The 24,529-nt window shown below is 37.5% G+C and overlaps 1 protein-coding gene across 1 annotated transcript; it reads left to right on the top strand.

The window, feature by feature from the left end:
- The first annotated feature begins 23,991 nt into the window (after positions 1–23,991).
- On the top strand, positions 23,992–24,285 carry LOC122735344 (60S ribosomal protein L37-like). Its single transcript, XM_043976807.1, has one exon. It carries the CDS (start codon positions 23,992–23,994, stop codon positions 24,283–24,285), a length of 294 nt encoding a protein of 97 aa, XP_043832742.1.
- Positions 24,286–24,529: the final 244 nt, after the last annotated feature.

Genomic DNA, 24,529 nt, shown 5'->3' with positions numbered 1-24,529 from the left:
TTGTGGTGGCAAAGAATTGGAAATTGAAGGAATGTTCATCATTTGGGGAATGGCTAAACAAGTTGTAGTATATGATTGTGATGAAATACTATTGTGCTATAAGAAATGATGAAAAAAGGGGCAGCTAGGTGGCACAGTGGATAAAGCACCGGCCCAGGATTCAGGAGTACCTGAGTTCAAATCCAGCCTCAGACACTTAACACTTAACATTTACTAGCTGTGTGACCCTGGGCAAGTCACCCCAATTGCCTCACTAAAAAAAAAAAAAGAAATGATGAAAAAAAAAAAGGTTAAGAGAAGTTCCTTGCAAATTATTTGGGGCGGCTAGGTGGCGCAGTGGATAAAGCACCGGCCCTGGATTCAGGAGTACCTGAGTTCAAATCCGGCCTCAGACACTTGACACTTACTAGCTGTGTGACCCTGGGCAAGTCACTTAACCCCCATTGCCCCGCAAAAAAAAAAAAAAGAAATGATGAGCAGGATGCTTTCCCAAAAACCTAGAATGACTTAGATGAAGTGATGCAAAGTGTATACAATAATAGCAATATTGTATGATGATGAGTTGTGAATGATAGCAATTCTCAACAATACAAATACAAAAATTCAAGACAGTTCTGAAGGACTCATGATGAAAAGTGAGATCCATCTCTAGAGAAAGAACTGATGAAATTTAAATGCAGATTAAAGCATACTATTTTTTACTTAATTTGGGGGAGAGTCTGTTTTCTTTCACAACATGGCTAATCTGGAAATATGTTTTGAATGACTGTATATGTATAACCTACATCAAATCGCTTACCATCTAAGGGAGGAAGGGAGGGAGAGAATTTGGAACTAAAATTTTTAAAAGATGAACATTAAAAATGGTTTTTACTCAAAATTTTAAAATAAAATATTAAAGAATGGGGGCTGGGGGAATGGGATTTAATTTTCACACCATGGTTTAAGACACTGAAATGATGACTTTCTGAGTATTATAGATGTTCTAGTAGTGTAGTGGGGGGTTGACCCAATCCTGGAAGTACCTGCAGACAGCCCACATAGATATTTAGTAAGCCTGCTACAGAAATGTATGATGACCCAGAATGGAGGGGGGCAGGGGACAGCTCTCTATTTCAGGGCATGTATTGGTATTCTGTGAATATTTCCTGTCAGTTTACTATGTGGTAAAGAACAGCCTTTTAAGAGGCTGCTAAGCTGGAACTGAGGCACTAACCAGCTAAATGATCTCTCTCTCACCCTGGCAGTTTGAGAGAAAAGGAGAAAGAGCTGTAATTCTCACAGTGGGGGAACCCTTATCCCACCATCTGGCCATGTGGCTTCAAAGTCACAAAGTGCTTCAAAGCCACATAGTAACTATGAGGCAAGCACTTACATAGAAGTCAGATAAGGACACTCTCAAGGTCTCTCTGAAGAATAGTGGAATCGATTGTGAGACAGGGGAGACACTGGCATAAGACTACCCAGCTTGATGTGCCCATGTCAAAAAAGGTGCCATGCTCTATGAGCAAAGTAGAATTGCAGTAACTCAAAAGAAACACAAACTGTGCAAATTTAGAGACATCTCCACTCCAAATATCCATGTGGACTATTTGCGATGTCCAGCTTGTAGGAGAGGCTTCTGAGCTCAATTGGCCTGATCAACCACAGTTGGACACACACTGAACCTTGACCCCAACATAGTGATGTCATTTGGGTCTTCTTTAAGAATGATGGACAGGGGCAGCTAGGTGGCACAGGGGATAGAGCACCGGCCCTGGATTCAGGAGGACCTGAGTTCAAATCCGGCCTCAGACACTTGACACTTACTAGCTGTGTGACCCTGGGCAAGTCACTTAACCTTCATTGCCCTGCCAAAAAAAAAAAAAAAGAATGGCGGACAACCACCACCACTGCCTTTGTTGCATTCTTTTGTCCCTGTCATGTATATTCTTTCTTGTCCTTAGGTAAAGGAGGATTGGAACACATACAATATGCCTGACACATCACAATAGCTAACATTTATATAATTCTTCAGGGTTCACAAAGCACTTTACTAATATCATCTTGCTTTGTCTTCACTACAACCATGGGAAGTAGTTGCTATTATTACCTTATTTTACAGATGAGAAAAATGAGGCAGAGAGGTTAAGTGACTTGCCAATTACACAGCTACTAATTATCTAAGGCCAGAGATGAACTCAGGTCTTCCTGACTCCAAGTTTCCTATTCTATCTATTGTACCACCTTGTTATCTCTAGCAGATGCTTAATTAACATTTGTTAACTGATCGAGGACAGCCCATGTATCTTATGAGAACTGGAAAGATAGCTGGGCATAATTAGAACCCAGCCAGATATCAGTGGCTTATTGGCAAGAGTATACCTTTAAATAGTAGTTCTCTACTTCTCCAAAATGAATCTAAGTTTCCTGAAGCAATGGCTAGGTTCTTTTTGTTTATATACTCAGCACATCATTCGCTTGCTCATTCATAGTGTATACTTTTTTTTTTTTTTTGCTTTTCTTTTTGCAGGCAATTGGGGTTAAGTAACTTGCCCAGGGTCACACAGCTAGTAAGTGTCAAGTGTCAGGCCAAATTTGAACTCAGATACTCCTGAATCCAAGGCCGGTGCTTTAACCACTGTGCCATCTAGCTGCCCCCATAGTGTATACTTAATAAATTATATTAAATTGAAGAGGATGACAGTAAAGTTAAAGGTTTGCTGCAAAGGCAGCAAATATCTTAATTGATTATGAATTATTCTTATCAAATTTTCAGATGACACAAAATTGGGAAGGATTGCTAATATATTAGATTACAGAGTCAGGAACCGCCTTAGGAAAGATGTCAACATAAGTAATTAATACTCCACATACATAGCTACAAAGTAAAGATGATCTTGCTTCGATATATGCCAAAGATAATAAATGAAAGAACCTCCTGGTTGCTTTACATAGAAGAGAAATATGGAGCAAAATGTGATAGGAAAAGTCTGACAAATGAAAAACGATAGAATTATGAGACTAATTTAAAAAATAAACAGGCCAAGTACAGAAAAAAATGGGGAATGGGGAGAGAAAGAAGAGAAATCATTGAACAGTAAAAAAATGTAAAGATTAGAGAGTTGTTTTTTTTTTTAATGACTAGAAAGCCAGCAGTGGATTTATCCATTCACTATTGTTTATCAACTCAAACATTGTCTCCAGATAAATTGGTTTGGTGACTTTTAAAAGTTGAATGAAAGTCAAGTCATCTGACATGAGGAAAGAAATAATAATTGGGATGTGGCCCTTTTAAAAAAATTTTACTCTTCTAAGAAATTAGGTTAATCCCTCTCATGAATTATTTCTGAAAATAGTACTAATGTTATATAATCACATAGTTCTTCAGACAGACGCTGTAATATTCCATTCACCATTTTTTCCAAAACATTATAACTGGGTGTGTACAGGCAGGTATTTACTAAACTTTCATGTCTAAAACACTATTCAACCAAATATTTTTAGTTGTTTAACAGGGTACTATGGAAGTTAAAAGACCCCCCAAAAAGTTTTTCTATTGTAGCTGCTTGATAAAATCATGGATTTTTCAAAAATACATTTTTTATTTCATCAAATATTTCCCAATTACATGTAAAAATATTTTAATTCTTTTTTTAAATTTTGAGTTCCAAATTCTCCTTTTCCCTCTAATCTTCCCCCACCCCTTAAGAAAGTAAGCCATATGATATTGATTATACATGTGAAGTCATGTAAAATATATTCCATATTAGCCATAAAGTCATAAAATTTTAATAGGAATTAAATTTGTTATAAGCTTCTGAAGAATTAATTTCTGATCTTTAAACTAAAGGTTATTTTAAAAATTAAAACTTGAGCTTCCTCCTTGCAACTAATTCATTTCCATCTCCTACTTCAATTTTTTATTCTTTTTCTTCTTTACAAGTGATATTGTTGCCTTATGTTTTAAACCACAATAATTTCCACCTTTAAAAAGCACCCTCAGGGGGCATCTAGGTGGAGCAGTGAATAGAGCACTGGCCCTGGATTCAGGAGGACCTGAGTTCAAATTTGACTTCTGACACTTAACACTTACTAGCTGTGTGACCCTGGGCAAGTCACTTAACCCCCATTGCCCTGCAAAACACCAACAACAATAACAACAACAAAAATTTAAAAGCACCCTCAAGGGGCAGCTAGGTGGCTCAGTGGATAAAACACCGGCCCTGGATCCAGGAGGACCTGAGTTCAAATTTGGCCTCAGACACTTGATACTTATTAGCTGTGTGACCCTGGGCAAGTCACTTAACCCTCATTGCCCCACAAACAAATAACCAAAAAAAAAGCACCCTCTCCATTAAACTTTGCCTTGCAACAAATAAAGACATTTAAGTAAAGTCAACCAACATAGCAACTGTGTCTAACAATATATATAATGTTTCATATCTGGAGCCCCCCCCCCTGCATCTCAGAAGGAGAGGAAGAGTTTAATGTTTTTTAAAAGGAAATAAAATAAAATAAAATAAATCAGTGAAATCTCATGAACTTTAGGGGTTTTTTATTTTTTATTTTTGGCAGGGCAATGAGGGTTAAGTGACTTGCCCAGGGTCACACAGCTACTAAGTGTCAAGTGTCTGAGGCTAGATTGAACTCAGGTCCTCCTGAATCCAGGGCTGCTGCTTTATCCACTGTGCCACCTAGCTGCCCCCTTTTTAAAAATTTTATTTAATTTGTTGTTGTTGTTGTTGTTTTGAACTTTAGTTTTGGGGGGAAATTTTTTTTTCAAAACCCCTTTTACAAATGTAAGAAGAGCAAAGGAATAATACTGAAGCTTGATCTAACTAGGATTCTTTGTAAACCTTCAGGGAAAACCAAGGGTGCTACAGGATGATAATGATTCAGTAGTTTAAGCTTTTTTTTCTCTGAGTTATATGCGTTGCATCATAATTTGAATTACTCCTCTGACATTCATTCATTACCTGAGATATGAACAGGATTTGATATCACTGATATTTAAGTCACACAGTCATTATTCGCAGTGCTACATTAAAAGAAATTACAGTGACTTGATCCTTAATAGCCTTCCCTATTTAATCTCTGCTAAAACTGACAGTGTTACCATAATGCAATCAATCCACAAATATTTGTTGAGTGTCTACTCTATACAGGAGAAGTTGGGGGATATAAAGTATAAATTACTGCTACTTGTCTTTGGAGATTCATTCATTCAACTAATATTTTAGGTTTTAGTTACTTGTGGAGATTTTAGAAAACACATTTCCTGCCCCCCTTAGAGCTTATTGTCTTGTAAGAGAAGATACAAATAATGATAATATAAACCATTGCCTAAACACATTAATACTTACACATCAAAGTTACTATGTGAGATTTTGTTCTAGATAACTTTTTTTTTAATTTCTAATTTTTATTTTTGGTGAGGCAATTGGGGTTAAGTGACTTGCTCAGGGTCACACAGACTATGTGAGATTTTGGAGGGAAACTTCTCTATGGAGGGAATAAAGGAAGACTTCATGAAGGAAGTGGCATTTGAGTTAGACTTTAAAGGATGAATAGGAATTCAACAGGCAAAGAGAAGACGGAGGGTATTTTAGACATAGAGAAAAGTGTAAATGTAACCCTGGCTTTAAGAATGAAATATTGACATAAGATTCTCATGATTGGCAGAGAGAATGATGACTAAACTCTGGATGACAGACCTGTCTTGACCTTCCCAGAGGACCTATGGAGCCAACAAGCAGACTCATGGGTTGGATTGATAAATCTTAAACTATATCATAAGGCAGCAATTATCAAAACATCTGGTATTGGCTAAGAAATAGAAAGGTAGATCAGTGGAACATAGTAGATATACAATACACAGTAGTAAATAATTATAGTAACCATGTGTTTGACAAATGTAAAGAGTTAAGCTTTGAGGATGAGAATAGAATATTTGGTTAAAATTATGGGAAAACAGAAAGCAGTCTGGCAGAAATTGGGTATAGATCAATATCTTATACCATTTACCAAAATACATGTATCACAATGGATACATGACCTAGCTATAAAGGGAGATATCCTAAGAAAGCTAGAAGAACATGTAACACATTTCCTATCAGACTTATGGATAGGAGAAGAATTTATGAATAAGCAAGAGATAGAAAGCATTGTGAAATGAATAATTTTGATTACATTAAATTAAAAAGGGTTTAAACAAATAAAACCAATTTAGTCAAGATTAGAAGGAAAGCAGAAAATTAGAGAAAAATTTTATAGACATTTTCTCAGATAAAGGTCTCATATCTCAAATATATAGAGAATTTCATCAAATTTTATCAGAATATGAATCATTCCCCATTAATAAATGGTCAAAGGATATGAACAGGCAGTTTTTCAATGAGGAAATCAAAATTATATAGTTATATTGAAATCTCTAGATTATTATTAATTAGAGAAATGCAAATTAAAACAACTTTGAGATATCATCTCACACCTATCAGATTGGCTAAAATGACGGTAGGGGAATATGCAAATGTTGGAGGGGATTTAGAAAAATTGGGAGATTACTACTGTGACAATTGGAGAGACACCCACTACTGCAGAGATACTGTAGGAAAGCTCCGCCATGAGGAGAAGGCATCTGAGGGGAAGCCATGTGGCTTGGAAGGTCAGTTCTTTGGCTTCAGGAAGTGACGTTTGATGTTTCCAGTTTAGACAGGAGGCCTCTGGGAGGAGGAAGGAAGCATTGGGTCCTTTTTGTTCTTGACCTCCCTGTGGCAGGTCGGATGATGGGGTCTCTTAAAAATAGTTAGATTTTTACCTTTCTCTCTGATCATTAGATCCTAATGCTCTTTAATTAATGCTTAAAAGTCTAAACTCTTGCTAAAGCTTCTAATTTATTGGCGACCACTCGTTAGATTTTTAGACAATATAGCTAGATAGCAACTTTACACTACATTCTTGGTGAAACTGTGAACTGATTCAAACATTTTGGAAGGCAATCTGGAATTATGCCCAAAGAATTGTAAAACTGTGCATACCCTCTGACCCAACAATACCAATATTAGATCTGTTTCCCAAGATGACCAGGGAAAAAGGAAAAGAATCTCTTTGTTCTAAAATGTTTATAACAGCTCTTTTTGTGGTGGCAAAGAACTGGAAATTCTGAGGATGCCCATTAATTGGGGAATGGCTAAAAAAGTTGTGGTATATGTTAATTCCAGACCAGATATAAATAGATATGTATATACATATGTACCTATAGTATTAGATACACACATATCTATTACTGTGCTATAAGAAATTATGGGGGCAGCTAGGTGGTGCAGTGGATAGAGCACCAGCCCTGGAGTCAGGAGTACCTGAGTTCAAATCCAGCCTCAGACACTTAACACTTACTAGCTGTGTGACCCTGGGCAAGTCACTTAACCCCAATTGCCTCACTAAAAAAAACAAAAAACAAAAACAGAAATGATGAACTGGTTGGTTTTAAAAAAAAAAACATGTAAAGACTTGTATGAAATAATGAAAAGTGAAGTGAGGAGAATCAAGAGAATATTGTATATAGTAACAGAAATATTGTTTGAAGAATAATTATGAGCAACCAACTTTTTCTGAATACTATCAAAACCCAGATCAACTACAAAGGATCTATGAAGATGCTATCCACTTTCAGAAAAAGAACTGATAAATAAAAGTATGCATACAATGGTTTTACATATTTTTATAAATCCATGTCAAATGATGTCCTTCTGTAGTGTGGGGAGGGCAAGAAGGGAGGGAGACAGCTTGGAATTTAAAATATAACCAAAAAATTTTAAAAAACAAAAACCAAGCCCTTTCTTTGCTGAGTCACAAACATATGGTCTGCTGGAAGCCAGAAAGGCAACTCTGCCCATGTTTCCAGAGATGGCTCTTCTAAGAATCATTCTCCACTTCCATCTCCATTTCACAGCCGTCTAAGATATTCTCTATACATGTGTAGAACATTTTCATAAATTTTTTTTTTACTTTACATGGGTTCAAAAGTTGCCATTGAGAGAGGAGGGGAATATGATTCTTAGTATTTTGCCTGGAGGCAGTTAGGTGGGTAGTGGATAAAGAGCTGGGTCTAAAGGAAAAGCTGAGTTCAAATCTTACCTCAGGTGCTTATTGTGTTATCCTGGGCAAGTTATTTAACCTCAGTTTCCTCAACTGTAACATGGGGATAATAACAGCACCTACCTTGCAGGGTTGTTGTGTGAATTAAAGATAATATTTCCAAAGCACAGTATCTGGCACGTAGTAGGTGCTATATAAAAGCTTACTCCTTTATTTCCTCCCTATTTTAAAGTCCAAGGCTATTACTCAGTAACTTTAACATAACAGATATTAATTGGGAGATAAGAATTTAAGAACTTCACCTTGAAGTAAGCCAGACACACATACAAGAGTTCACACCTTGTCAAAGAGATATCAATGATTAAACAAAAGCCTCATCTATGTTACTTTTAAAAAAAAATAACCTTGTCAAGAGTCTCTTGTGGTTTTTAAGTCCTATTCAGCCTTTCCAGATTTCTCTCTGAGAACATTCTGCCATAAAATTTGCTGTCCCAAAATGACCACAGTTCTCTATTTCTGCCTTCCAAAGGAGAAGTTTACATGACAGACGGGGTTATAAAAGTAGATAGAAAAAAGGGAATTTCAGAGGTTATTTGGAAAGCTTTGAACTTATGAAGAAAGCCAGAGACAGAATCTGAGGAAAAGCAATCTGGAGACTTTGGGAGAATTTGATGAAAAATTGAAGAATAAGACCAGCTGGAGGGAGAGGAGGATGACTCAATCTTAGAGAGGTAGATTGAGGAGATGAAACAGAGGAGGAGAACTCCAGGAGAACAGTTGGTAAGGCTGGTTAAAATCAGAAAAAGGGAGCAAGCCAAATTGGTTAGACAAGGCAAGGCTTTAATGATCTGGAAAAGAAAAGAAGCTAGGTGTGGCTCAAGTTGTTATGGATTGATTAAAGGGAGTAAATGTGTAAAGGAAGTAAAAAAGAATATACAAGAAAAGTCTAAAGAGATCATAAAAGAATGCAAACTAACAGTAATAAGAGAGAATTTTGTAGGGGCTTGCTGCACACATGTTTATATTTGTCACAGTCAAGTAACTGCTTCATATGTCAAAGGTACAGAGTGCCCTTTCTCCTGGAAGAAAAAATGAAAAGGTTTAAGGAACTCTGGCCTTTAAATGCTCTAGGACATTTAAAAATACAGAGACAAAGAGACAGAGAGAGGGAGAGAGAGAGCACCTTCAGTATGAACAAAACTTTTATGTGAAAATCAAGGAGGAAAAGTATCTGAAGAATCACATGCCTGTCAATGTGCTAAGCATTGGGGATACAAAGAAAGACAAAATGAAATCAAAACAAAACAAAACAAAACAAAAATTGTCCCTGCTCACAAAGAGCTCCTGGTCAAGTGGGGGAAACAATTTTGTACAAACAAGATTACATACAGGATAAATTGGTGATAATTTCAGAGGGAAGGCTCTAAGGTTAAGGAGCACTGGAAAGATTTCAAGTGATGTTTTAGTTTAGGGGGCAGGTAGGTGGCACACTGGCCTTGAAGTTAGGAGGACCTGAGTTCAAATTTCACTTGGGACACTTACTAGCTGTGTGACCTTGGGAAAGTCACTTAACCCCAATTGCCTTAAACATCCAGGGCCATCTCCAATTGTCCAGATGTATATGTTGTTATTGGAGCCAGATGGCTCTGGAGGAAAGAGTGAGGTTGGTGACTTTGCACAGCCCTCCCTCACTTAAATCCAAATCAGTGCAAGTCATGACATCACCCCAATGTCATGGTCGTCTTCGGGAACAAGGACAAGCAACAACAGCTTTAGCTTAGACTTGAACAAAGCCAGGGAAGCCATGAAGTGGAGATGAGGAAGGAGAGAGTTCCAGGCATAGAAGACAACCTTAAATCTCCTCACTCTTGGCCATCTTTCACTGAGCTGTCAAATTGTCTTCCTAAGGTTAGGGAGACCAACTAACAAGTCATTACAGTAGTGCAGTGTGAGATGATGAGAGCCTTTAGCATAATGGTGGCGGAGACAGAGAAGGGAAATCCTGACACTTTTCTTAGGAGGCTGGTGGATGGAAGAATATTATACTGAGGAGAAAAAGAAAGATCACTGTAGACCTGGAGCTAATGTATCACTCGCTCAGGGACTCTTTCCACAACTATCACTTGAATTATGGATGAGATCCCCAGGGGGTCAACTACTACCCCAAGTTCAATTGGATCCTATGGGTCTGCACTCCTAAAACTACAGGATAAAGTGATCTCACCAGCAAAGTCTCTGTCATAATATAAAGTATGTCTCTGCTCCCTACTGTACACATCTCAACACATAATGAAAAATATGTATATGAGGAAAATACTGGAGACATTCATCTAGGGAACACAATTTAATTTAATCTTGCAACTTTTATTAACCATCTACTACTATATATCAGGCAGGGACAGCTAGCTAGCAGTGAATAGAGCACCAGTCAGGAAGATGAGTTCAAATGTGGGTTCAGGTACTTACTAGCTGTATGACACTGGGCATGGTACTTTACCCCAATTTGCCTAAGTTCCTCATCTGTAAAATGGGGACATACTAGAGAAGGAAATGGCAAACCACTCCAGGATCTTTGCCAAGAAAATGATCTATGGGGTCACATAGAGTTGGACATGACTGAACGACTGAACAACAACAAATATATCAGGCACTATGTTATATGCTGAAGATATAAAGGCAAAACCAAAAAAGTCTTTGCCTTTAAGAAGTTTACATTCTACTGGCTGAAACACAAGCTGTCAAGTCAATTTCTCAGGCACTGCAGAGACAAGGATGTAATCTTATGATTTTATCAACACTGAGTGTTGGCTTTTCTTGGCATTTATGAGGCCAAACTGCTGGTCTCTGCTGCCATCTTCTGGCTTTTTAACTATGATACAGGTTTTTTCACTGAACTGTTGCTGCTGTCTGCTGCCATCTGCTGATATTCAGCTGTAGTATGACTTCATCCCCAAAAGGGAGGGTCTGACAGTTCTTTAGCTTATAGCCATAGGGGCTATCTTAGTTCTTTTGAGGTATAGTCTCCAGAAAGCTATACCCACCCAGCTGCCTAGAAAAGCCCTTACTCCACATTCTCAGAGTGATAAACTTCTTTACAATTCCTTATCACTCCAATTGATACTAATTATATGCCTACAAATCACTGGGGAGAAGAAAGGTAAAAGGGTCTAGTGGTTTTCATCCTATTCCCCTTTTCAGTTTTCTTGCCAGCAAGAAAATTGCTGTTCTCTCTACACTGAAACCTCTATAAATATAGGTTTGGAAGGATTTCTCCTTACCACAACAAATAGCATCTATTTGGTTTTTGTTTGTTTTGGTTTTGTTTTTTGTTTGCGGGGCAATGAGGGTTAAGTGACTTGCGCAGGGTCACACAGCTAGTAAGTCCCTTTTTCCTTTTTTATGACCTCTTTGGGGTATAGACCTAGTAGTAGTATTGCTGAATCAAAGGGTATGTACAACTTTATGGCCCTTTGGGCATAGTTACAAATTGCTTTCCAGAATGGTTGGATCAGTTTACAACTCCACCAACAATGCATTAGTGTCCCAATTTTCCCATATCTCCGACATCTATCATTTTTCTTCTTTTGGTCATATTAACCAATCTGATAGGTATAAGGTGGTACCTCAGAGTTGTTTTAATTTGCATTTCCTAAACAATATTGATTTAAAACATTTTTTCATATGACTATAGAAAGCTTTAATTTCTTCATCTGAAAACTGTTCATATCCTTTGAGCATTTATCAATTGAGAAATGACTTATATTCTTATAAATTTGATTCAGTTCTCTACATATTTGAAAAATGAGAAGGCTGTCTTCTGAATTCCTTTGAATCTGCCTGACCTGCCACTCCCTGAGCTTAGTCAGCAATTTGATTTGGGATGAAAATAAAATTCCACTTCTTTCTATTCCTGTCATACCAATCTTGGTCCATGCAAATCACTATAAGAGCAAGACCTTTCCAGTTTTCTTACACCTTACTCTCCAAATATTTGCCCTGATCCACTGACACTAGTAGCCTCCTGGCAATTCCACTAACACTCTCTATCTCAGCTGTGGTCATTTTCCCTAGACCCCACCCCCACACCAGGCATACTCTCTCTTATGCTCTGACTACTGACTTCCTGGCTTCCTTTAAGTCCCAACTAAAATCCCAACTTCTATAGAAAGTCTTCCAAGTCTTCCCCAACCCCTCTTTTTTTGTTGTTTTTTTTTGGGGGGGGGCTATAGGGGTTGTGACTTGTCCAAGGTCACACAGCTAGTAAGTGTCAAGTGTCTGAAGCCAGATTGGGCAGGGGCTATCTCCTTCTCCTCCTCCTCCTTCTCCTCCTTCTCCTCCTCCTCCTTCTTCTTCAGGGCAATGAGGCTTAAGTGACTTGCCCAGGGTCACACAGCTAGTAAGTGTCAAGTGTCTGAAGTCAGCTTTGAACTTAGGTCCTCCTGAATCCAGGGCTGGTGCTTTAGCTACTGTGCCACCTAGTTGCCCTCTTTTGCTTCTTTTTGTAATCCTAGCACTTAGCACAGTACTTGGCACATGGTAAGTGCTTAATAAATGTTGATTGATCAATCCATTGAAAACTGAATCTGGCTGAATGGAATGGGCAACCTTTTTCTTTAATTTTTGAGAGTAAATAATTAGAGGGATATCCTGTGTATATGGTTAAGTTGAACAAATGTATTAAAAATGTCACTATATCCCAAAGTAACTTATAAATTCAATGGAATACCAATTATAATACCAAGAGGCTACTTCCAAAAATAGGATAAAATAACTTTTCTGTGGAAAACAACATGGCAACAATATGACAAATAGGGACAAGTTTTGTCAGATCTTAGATATAATCTGCCAGTGTTGAATCTTATTTTCTTTAGTATCTTTGTTAATTTGATTGGTGTTTTCTGGTATCTCAAAATTGCTATAATTCGCATTTCTCTTTTTATAACTTTGAACACATTTTTTTGTTTTTTTGTTTTGTTTTGTTTTTTGTTTTTTTTTCGGTAAGGCAATTGGGGTTAAGTGACTTGTCCAGGGTCACACAGCTAGTAAGTGTTAAGTGTCTGAGGCCGGATTTGAACTCAGGTACTCCTGACTCCAGGGCCGGTGCTTTATCCACTGCGCCACCTAGCTGCCCCCTTTGAACACATTTTTAAAAATTATTACCATTTTTGTTTCATCTCTTAAACATTATTTGTTGAAAGTAGTTTTCAAAACTGTCTGGTATTGAATAAAAATAGTAAAAAAAAAAAAGGGTCAATGGAACAGAATAGAGTATCCAACATATACAACAGATTGTTTTTACAAACCCCAAATTATAAAACACAAGGAAAAGAAATTATTGTAAAGAAAATACTGCTAAGAAAACTGGCTAACAGTACAACAAAAGATGAATTTAGTTTCACACTATATAACATTACTTAAATATATTTCAAATGAATCAATGGTCTAAATATATTTATAATCATATTAATTTCTAAATAAAATTATTTATAATTATTTACAAAACAGCTATGTATAAATATAATTTATAACATAATTATTTGTAAAACTCAGTTGTGAGGCAACTAGGTGGTGCAGTGGATAGAGCACCAGCCCTGGAGTCAGGAGGACCTGAGTTCAAATCCAGCCTCGGACACTTAACACTTACTAGCTGTGTGACCCTGGGCAAGTCACTTAACCCCAATTGCCTCACTAAAACAAACAAAAAAAACCCTCAGTTGTGAAGTAGAAAACTTTTCATTAATCAAATAAATGCATGAAATAAATGGAATTAAATTAGGTAGATTTGTATAAAAATAATGAATTTTTAGCAACAAACATTAGCACTAAAATAAATAAAAAGAAAAGAAACAGATTGGTGAAAGTTTTTATGTCAAATAGTTAACATATGATACTCAAAATCTGTGAATCTCACAAATGTATGAAATACAGATTCCTCAATGACTAGATGGTCAAAATACATAAAAATAATTTTTAAAAGATGAAACAAACATGCTAATAATTGCTTTAAATTTGTTCAAAGTTATAATAAGAGAAAGTAAATTGTAGCAATTTTGGGGTGCCACATTACTTCCATCAAACTGACAAAGATAACTCAATACAATAAATTCAACGCTGGCAGAGAGCTATAGGAAAATAGTTCATGCTATTACATTATTACCAGAACAATGTATTGATACATTCTTTTTCCTACAAGAATCTAGTGATGTACAATAGTTGCTACAAACTAATCATCTTTTCAAGCAGAAATTCCACTAATAGTTTTGTATACTAAAATTGTTATTAAAAGGGGGTGGGAGGACCAATCTATATGTAATATATATGTGATAGATTGTTGTAATTGACTTCTGGTTGGTCTCCCTGAGTCAAGTATCTTCTCAATCTAGTCTTTCCTCCAATCAAGTACGAAAGTGATCTTCCTAAAGTGCAGTTTTGACCATGTTACTTCCTTCCCTGTCCCCATCTCAATAAACTTAAGGAGATACTTATTACCTCCAGAATAAAAGGTAAAATCTATGGTTTGGTACTTGAAGCACTTATAACCTAGCCCATTCTGATCTTCCCAGTCTGTTTATACCTTACTCCCTTCCATGTACTCTACAATCGAGTGACATTTGTATACTATCCTTGCTATCCTCTAGCAAAACTTTCCATTTCCCAGTTCCATTTATTTGCACTAGTTGTCCCTTATGCTTTAAATGCTTTCCCTCTTAGCCTTTGCCTCCTGGCTTCTCTAGTACCCCTCAAGGCTCATCTAAAATCCCACCTTCTACAAGAAGCCTTACCGATTTCCCTTAATTAATTGCTAGTCCCTTCCTTTTGAGATCACATCCAATTTGTCCTGTATCTTTTAAGTATACAGATAGTCCATGTTGTCTCATCTATTCCTTGAGGACAGGGACTGTTTTTGCATTATTTTTGTGTGACTAGCATTTCGCAAAATGTCTGGTTCATGGAAAGCTCTTAAATGCTCTTTGCCTGACTCTAATATGAAAAGCGTGGCCCTTGTGAGGAATGTGTACATCTGGAATTTGCCCACTCCATCACTAAGGAAGACTGTGAGGAGCACAAGAAAGCCTGTGGCTGAACACTCATTCCTTTACTTGCCAATCTCCAAGAGGGGCATTGGACTATAAATATATCTCTCTACCATATCTCAAATATCTGTGGTCTACAGGTATAATGCTCTTTTAGGGAATCAGAATTAAAGTGGCTTTCCCTACTTGCCATTAAGGGGGAACTTGTTTTCACCAGGCCCCCAACTCCAAACTCTTGGTACACAATTGATAATCTCAAATAGTAAGGCTATTTTTCAAAGTAAGCAGTAAACAAAAATTGGGAGACGTTACTTATATTAGCACAGATAACATAATACACCAGAATAAATGAGCTCTTCATCTTTAGACCTAGAAGACAATCTCATTTGATGAAGCAGAGAACAATCTCATCGGTGAAATTTGCTCTTAGAAGTCTCTATTGTTGTATTGGTAATCGGAAGACATTTTGCAGGCCAACTATCCCTCATATTTGTAGGTTCAGGGAGATCAATCTTCCATTTAAAAGTTTATACCTTGGGGCAGCTAGGTGGCGCAGTGGATAAAGCACCGGCCCTGGATTCAGGAGTACCTGAGTTCAAATCCGACCTCAGACACTTGACACTTACTAGCTGTGTGACCATGGGCAAGTCACTTAACCCCAATTACCCAGCAAAAAAAAAACAAACAACAAAAAACAATAAACAAAAAAAAATAAAAGTTTATACCTTTACCTTCCTTCTCTCAACCCAATGGTGGCAAAGTGGATAAAGTACTGAGCCTAGAATCAAGAAGATCTGAGTTTAAATCTTGCCTCAGACACTTACAAGCTATGTAATTTAATTTGTTTCTTCCATTGTAAAATGGGAATAATAATAATCCCAACCTCTCAAGATTGTTGTGAATATCCAATGAGATAACATTTGTAAAGCACTTAGCAGGGTGATTTACACATAGTAAATGCTATAGAAATGCTAGCTACTATTGTTGTTTCTCCTAAATTCTGCTTCTACCTCTCTCTCTCTCTTTTTTTTTTTTTTTGGTGAGGCAGTTGGGGTTAAGTGACTTGCCCAGAGTCACACAGCTAGTAAGTGTTAAGTGTCTGAGGCTGGATTTGAACTCAGGTCCTCCTGACTCCAGGGCCAGTGCTCTATCCACTGCGCCACCTAGCTGCCCCTCTACCTCTCTTTTTTCAGAAGTCTCTGTCTTTTATTCAACATTCAGGATCAGAGATCTCTCAGCAGTCAGGTATGCTGTTTCCCTCATCATATATAGCACTCAAGAGTCATAGGGCTGAACTTCAAGAGACCTCCCCAGGCTTGGGGCAGGAGTGGAGTTACATGTACAAAAATATTCAAAGTGGCTTTATTTTTTTCAGGGAAATAAGGAAACAAATATGTCCAAAGATTGGGGAATAGCTAAATAATTCCAGATGCATGATCACTGAATGTGGAGTGTGTTATTCTATAGTCAAACCCTGGCTCTGATCCTACCTAGCTATGTACTCATGACCTTCAAAAAGTCATTTTAGCTCCCAGGCATTTATTTGCTCAGGTATAAAATGATAGCATGAAATAGACCTTGTCTACTCTAAATCCTATTACCCTATTGTGAGAAATAGCACTCAAAAATTTCTGGGACCCCAACATTGAAGATGTTTCAAAAAAAATTTCATTTTCATTCTTGCAAGAGTGGGCCCTAGTGGAATGGCGGGCAACGGAGGGCTCCTGAGCCTTTTTATCTCTTAACTCGACTGGACCCTCTCTTCTTCCCCAGTTACAATTTTAGTGCCAAACACTGGAGCCAAAAACTAGCCAGTGAGAATGCAGTGTAGCCAATGGGGGAGGTGACACAGGGGCAGCCCTTCAAATTCCTCCCCCACATGACCATATGACCAGCCTAGGTTTTTCCCTAATCATGTGATTTTGTTCACTGGGGGGGGGGGGGCGGGGGCCGGAGGAGAGGCAGACCTTTTTCCCAGGCTAGGAGAGACCCAATCCCCATCTGTAGACATTAGCATCTTGAGCACCTGCTTCTGTTCCTAGCCGAACCGAATTCACTTCCCAGACATTGTCACCTATGACTCTTCCCCAGACAACTCCAATCAACTTTGAGGGGGAGGCCCACATTTCCCACACCTATGAAACTGAGATATTCAACATAATGCAGTATTATTGCTACCTCTATATAAAATATAATAGGAAGGAAATTGGATAAAGTTCACAGTGGGCAGAGATACAAGAGATACAGAGCAAATATGTTAGTATATCAATTTGTTAAATTAATGTTTTTATCAAAATGCAAATAGTTGGAAATGTATGATTGGATTATAATTTATTGCTAATTAAATGCATAATGATTTTTTAAGGAAGCAGAAACTGCGGATAGTAATAGCTCAGAGAAGACTGATTCTACAAAATTACATTGGAAAAATTATCCAATAAGGTATGTATATGTTACTTTTTTAAAAAAAGTGATTTCTATATTTTCTGAATGGCACAATAGAGAACACTATTTTTTTAAAAAGACTGTTTTATATCTATATATGTATGCATGTATGTATATATATATGTGTGTGTGTGTGTGTGTATGCCTATTAATATTTTTGTGGTGGTGGTGTGGTATTATGCTTTGCAAGGTTATCATTCCCTCACTCTGTCTTGTCCCCTAACCCTTGTGTGAGTAGAATTAGTCCTCCTTTTTGGCATGACTTTCTCTCTCAGACACTCCTCAGGCTCTTCCCCTCCGATGAAGTAGTTTTCCTTTCAAATCAAGATATAAGGAAACAATAAGAAGAAAAAAATGGTGACTCTAATACTACCCTCAACTCCGAGCCAGGGAAGGGGGGGGGAGAGGGAGAAACAAGAGAGGAGGGGAGAGGAAGAGATAGGGAGAGGGAGGGAGAAAGGGAGGGGACAGAGAGACAGGGGAGAGATGGGGAGAGAGAGGGAAGGGGGAAAGAGGGGGGAAAAGGAGAGGGAGAGAGAAAGAGAGAGAGCAAGAGAGTGAGCTGGTATGGGATTCTCTTAGCCTTGAGAACTTGTTAAATTAATTGATCGTTCACTCTTGTTTAGCTCTGAGCCCCTAGCAAAAGAATTACTCTGGAAAATACTACAGTTGTAAACCTCTCTCTTCCTTTCCCAAGCTTTCCTTAGAGGGTGGAGCTTCTCTCCACTTTGAGCAAAGATAAATAGAGATGGTTTAGTGGTTAACCACTTTTATCTTATTTAAAAGACAAAGTAAACAGAAAGGCAACTTCTAAGAAACAGATATTGAGAAACAGTTATGTACCCTCTGAGGAGAGAGGGAGAGAAAGATGAAAAAGGACGAAATCCCTGCCTTTTGGGTCCAGTCAGTGTTAAGGAGGTTCTGGTGACAGATCATTCATTCTTTAACACCTTTTGCATGATCTGTCTACACAGTTTAAGTCCTGGAGCTTGGCACTGAGGATCGATCTCATGGCTGGGCTGGGCTTGCCCATTATGACTTTTTCTTTCCTAGTCTCCAACTCCCCTGCTCCTGCTTCTATGGGCTGCTCTGATTCTAATAATCTCTCTTAACTCTTGTAGGGAACCAGTCACCTTTAAGTATGTAAGGTTGGGATGTGGGGTCTATGAGTCAGATCACATCCTTCTTCCTGTCCCCTGTTTAGTAGACTACTGGAAATCAAGAAAGGGCAAAATACTAAGAATTTCTGATTTTAAAAAATCAGCAGGCATCTTAGGGGCAGTTAGATGGTACAGTGAATAAAACACTAGGTCTTCAGTTAGGAAGACCTGAATTCAAATCCAGCCTCAAGTATTTTTATTTGCCTCCATTTCCTCAACTGTAAAATGGGAATAATAACTGTACCTACCTTGCAGGGATGTTGTGTATTGTAAAGCACTTTGCACAGACCCCTGGTGTGTGCCTGATACATGGTAGGCATTATATAAATGCTGATTCTCCTTTTTCATCTCCATCATCCTGATCTCCTTGGCAATGCCAAGGCAGTACTCCAGTCATGATACGCTATATTATACACATGAATTGCAGATTGCATATCATATAGTACTGATTATTTAATATTTTCAAGTTTTTGCCTACTCTTTAAAAACTGGTAAAAGCTAAAACATGTTAGATTCCTTAAAAACTAGCAAGCTTAAAAAAATATCAGGCTTTAGTTCCATTTTAAAACAAGAAATTAAACATTTAAAAACAAATTCAGGGGCAGCTAGGTGGCACAGTAGATAAAGCACTGGCCCTGGATTCAGGAGTACCTGAGTTCGGGTCCAGCCTCAGACACTTGACACTTACTAGCTGTGTGACCCTGGGCAAGTCTCTTGACCCTCATTACCAAAAAAAAAAAATTCAACCAGCAAATTTGTACTAAAATTTTCAATTTAACTTATCAAATAAGAATATTTTCATGGCTTAGCTATACATAATTCATCATTTTATTTAAAAACCATCAAGGTGGTTTATAGACTTAAAGAATCATAAAGAGAGAAGGATACCTAGAGGTAATTTTACAGATGAGGAAACTGAGGTTTTGAAAAGTGGCTAAAAATTAACATTGCCTACATGTTTATTTTTCTTCAGATTTCCCTAAACATTTGTCCCCTTGGTTATGATTTAATTTTTTTTTTGCCCTGTGACTTTAATAGTACCAGAAATTTTATCTCTGGATTCACGGACTAAGAGAGACATTAATTTATAAGAGATTTTGGACAGGAAAACTCCTCTCAGAGACTTAGAAACAAAAGCTCTAAAATTTTCCCACAATGACACTGTTATCCAGGCCATAGTCATATGAACTGAGATATTCCTTGCAAAAAAGGGATCCCTAAAATAGTAGCTACCCTCAAAGAGATTACAATTGGAAGGATGTTGTAAAGAAAGAAATGCTAGGTAATCTTGGCTCTAGAGAAAACGTCTGTTTTTACTCCTGAAGGTTACAGCCAATTTTGTTAAGTGTTGTTTAAACTTAGTTTTTGAAGAGGACCAATGACATCACAAGGTGATGTTCTGGCTTATTTGTGAATTGCATTTAAGTGAGGCAGAGTTGCACAAAATTGTCAGTCTTACTCTTTCTTCCAGAGTCATCAAAGTCCAGTGGCCTGACAAAAGTCAAAATGTCTGGGCATGGCCAGAGATGCAGTGGCATCTTCGATGTCTGACCAAGCTCTAAGCACACTACAGAGCCTGCTTCAGCCACCTTCATGGTCACTGGAAAAAAATGATTCTCATCCACCCATTCCTCTGGAGGTAGTATTCACATGTTTGGGATAGGCATTTCCCTAACTCAACAATGGCTTTGAGGCCTGGTTTAGACTGACCTGTCACCTTAGGCAAGTCATTTCACATTTTCCACTAGAGTATATAAAGACTAGCTCCTCTGGTATAAGGGCTTGCTGAGTCCATTTCAGGGCTGCTCATCCACCTTTGGTGTTCACTTGTCACCCAACTCTCACCTGTGGCTCCAAGAAGCTCTACAGCTTCTTGTGGCAATGGACACACTGTAGAAAAACTGTCTTGGCAGACATCAATAGCAGCCTCAAGGTTAACCATCAACTGACCTCTGCTATGCTCCCATACTCTGATACCCCTAAGGATTTCAAATGGTGCAAAAAGCAGATGATGCTGATGGACTATTTCAAGTTGTTGCATTCTTCATGATCTCCAATGCCATCCACCAGCCACAAAGGATAGAATGTCAGAGGTGATGTTGAGACCTCACCAATCTTGGCTTCTTCTTACAGCAGTGACTAAAGTCACAGCAACCACTCCCTTGGTTTTCAGAGGGTGGCCAAAGTAGAGAGGTTCATAGCAGCATAGTATATAATACAATGCTCTGATATCACCATCTGACACAGTAGAAGAAAAGATTCAGGTTATAAAATGGTTTCGTTTTAAGCATTTTATTTGCTATGCCCTATTTATGGTACTGTCGATTTTAAATGTTATGAAAAGTGAATATTATCGGAAATCAATGTTTTGTTTTGTTTTGATTGAGCCATTAGCACAAAAGCTCACATAATTCTAGGGAATTACTAGCAAGAAAAAATATGTTGTATGCTACCAGTCTTATTTCTGTATTGAATTTTATGAATTATATGTTGTTAATGTTTTAGGAAAAGTACATGTTATCTGGATTAATATTTTGTTATAAAGAATTGTATGCAGAAAAGTTTATTTTCAGCAGTCTCTAGTAAAAGATTACAGTATTTGGTGGTCATGGTATTCTAACCCCTTGTATCTTATAGGTTCATTGGATCAATATTCATGTTTTTTACTTTTGCACTGTTTTCTGGGAACATTACTCCTGTAAAAGTTGAGGACTGATTGTAGTAGTATTCCAAATGAAAGACCACAATACTACCCAGATGATCCTAAGACTTAGAGTGGTAGAGACCACAGCTAACCAAAGAAATGTGAGCTTAGTGAGTCCAGCAAATCAACCCTTCTAGCCCAGATGCTATATCCTGAAAGAAGCCAGCCCAAGTGACCTGCCTGGCAGTAGCCATAACACTTGTTGAGCCAGTCCAGCAGCTATGGTTCTATCTGTCTGTCTCATCCTGCAAGCAGATTGACTTATTTCGAAGAGACACCATGCTCTGTGGAAAACCAGTCCAGCTTAGCAGTGGAATGATCCATATATCACCAATGCCACACTTTAAAGTAAATTTCATAGAGACTCTTTTTTTTAATTACAGAAAAATTACATCTTTTTTTTCATAAAAGTATTTTATTATTTTCCAGTTACATGTAGAGATAGTTTTCAACAAGATAGTTTTTATAACTCCACCAACAATGTATTAGTGTTCCAATTTTTCCACAGCTTCTCCAACATTTATTATTTTCCTTTTTTGTCATATTAGTCAATCTGATAGGTGTCAGGTGGTACCTCAGAGTTGTTTTAATTTGTATTTCTCTAATCAATAGTGATTTAGAGGGGCAGCTAGGTGGCGCAGTGGATAGAGCACTGGCCCTGGAGTCGGGAGGACCCGAGTTCAAATCTGGTCTCAGATACTTAACATTTACTAGCTGTGTGACCGTAGGCAAGTCACTTAACCCCAATTGCCTCACAAAAAAACAAAACAAAACAAAAAACAATAGTGATTTAGAGCATTTTTTTCATATGACAATAGATGGCTTTGATTTTTTCCTCAGAAAAATGCCTGTTCATATCCTTTGACCATTTCTCAATTGGGGAATGACTTGGATTCTTATAAATTTGATTTAGTTCCTGATATATTTTAGAAATGAGGCCTACGCTGGCTATAAAAATTATTTCCCAGCTTTCTGCCTCCCTTCTAATTTTGGATGCATTGCTTCTATTCATACAAAACCTTTTTAATTTAATGTAATCAAAATCATCCATTTTACATTTCATAATATTCTCTATCTCTTGTTTGGTCATAAACTGTTCTCCTTTCCATAAATCTGAGAGGTAAACTATTCCTTCCTCTCCTAATTTACCTATGGTATCACCTTTTATGACTAATAATGTACACATTTTGACCTTATTTTTTTCCAAATAAATATTTTATTATTTTCCAGTTACATGTAGAGATAGTTTTCAACATTTGTTTTTATAAGATTTCTAGTTTCAAATTTTTCTCCCTCCCTCCCCCCTCCCCAAGACAGCAAGTAATCTGATATGGGTTATAAATGTACAATCACATTAAACATATTTGTGCATTAGTCATATAAGAGAAGAATCAGAGCAAAAAGGAAAAACTTCAAAAAAGAAAAACAACAACAAAAAATAATAGAAATAGTATGGTTCGATCTGCATCTAGATTCCATAGTTCTTTTTTTTCTGGATTTGGAGAGCATTTTGCATCATGAGTCCTTTGGAACTATCTTGGACCATTGTAGTGCTGAGATTGACCTTATTTTAGTGTATGGTGTAAGATGTTGTTGGTCTATGCCTAGTTTCTGGCATACTATCTTCCAGTTTCCTCCTTGCCTATTCTAATTCCTTTAATTCCTTTTTCTTCTCTTATTGCTAAAGCTAACATTTCTAGTACAATATTAAATAATAGAGGTGAGAATGAACATCCCTGTTTCACCCCTGATCTTATTGGGAAGGCCTCTAACTTATCTCCATTACATATAATGCTTGCTGATAGTTTTAGGTAGATACTTATTATTATTATTATTATTATTATTATTATTATTATTATTATTATTATTATTATTTGGAGGGGCAGGGCAATGGGAGTTAAGTGACTTGCCCAGGATCACACATCTGGTAAGTGTCAAGTGTCTGAGGCCAGATACTGCTTATTATTTTAAGGAAAGCTCCACCTATTCCTATACTCTCTAGTTTTTTTATTAGGAATGGGTGCTGTATTTTGTCAAAAGATTTCTCCACATCTATTGAGATAATCATATTATTCTGGTTAGTTTTCTTATTGATATGCTTGATTATGTTGATAGTTTTCCTAATGTTGAACCAGCCCTGCATTCCCAGTATAAATCCCACCTGGAGATGGTGTTTTATCCTGGTGATCATTTGCTGTAATCTCCTTGCTAATATCTTATTTAAGATTTTTACATCAACATTCATTAGGGAAATTGGTCTATAATTTTCTTTCTCTGTTTTGGCTCTATCTGGTTTTGGTATCAGCACCATATTTGTGTCATTCCATAAGGACTTTTTGGGAAGAAAAAGAATATTTAAGTCATGCAAGTTCAGAATTATGAGTTCCCTTGGTCATACATACTTCCTACATGTGTGACTAACTACCACTGTACTCTGCCTACTTTCTCCACCACAGGCTCTGAGGATATATATGGGAAAGTACATCACAGGGTTTGGGGAGAAATTTTTTTTAACTGCTATTCCTTTTTTAAAATATTCCCCCTCTTTGGTGCCGGCGGCAGGAGGAAAATGACGAAGGGAACGTCTTCATTTGGTAAGCGCCAGAATAAGACGCACACTTTGTGCTGTCGCTGTGGCTCTAAGGTGTTCCATCTTCAGAAGTCAACCTGCAGCAAGTGTGGATATCCTGCCAAACGCAAGAAAAAGTATAATTGGAGTGCAAAGGCTAAGCGACGCAACACTACTGGTACTGGTCGAATGAGGCACCTAAAAATTGTCTACCACCGATTCAGGAATGGATTCCATGAAGGAACAACACCTAAACCCAAGAGAGCAGCTGTTGCAGCATCTAGTTCATCTTGAGGAGTCGACTGTTTGTTAAAATAAATGCCCTGAATCAAAAATAATAATAATAAAATAAAATATTCTCCCCAAAATACATGCAAAAGCAATTTTTAACATTGTAGATGGGTTGTTTTTTTTAGTTTTGAATTTTGAATTCTATCCCTCCTTCCCCTCCCCAATCTGTGAGATGGTATGCAATTTGATATAGGTTATGTATGTGCAATAATGTAAAACATTTCTGTATGTCATTTTGTGCAAGAAA

The sequence above is a fragment of the Dromiciops gliroides genome, chromosome 1, assembly GCF_019393635.1.
Source record: "Dromiciops gliroides isolate mDroGli1 chromosome 1, mDroGli1.pri, whole genome shotgun sequence".
Taxonomy (NCBI): Eukaryota; Metazoa; Chordata; class Mammalia; order Microbiotheria; family Microbiotheriidae; genus Dromiciops; species Dromiciops gliroides.
Note: the sequence above shows the minus strand (reverse complement) of the source record. Positions and strands in the feature narration are given on the sequence as shown.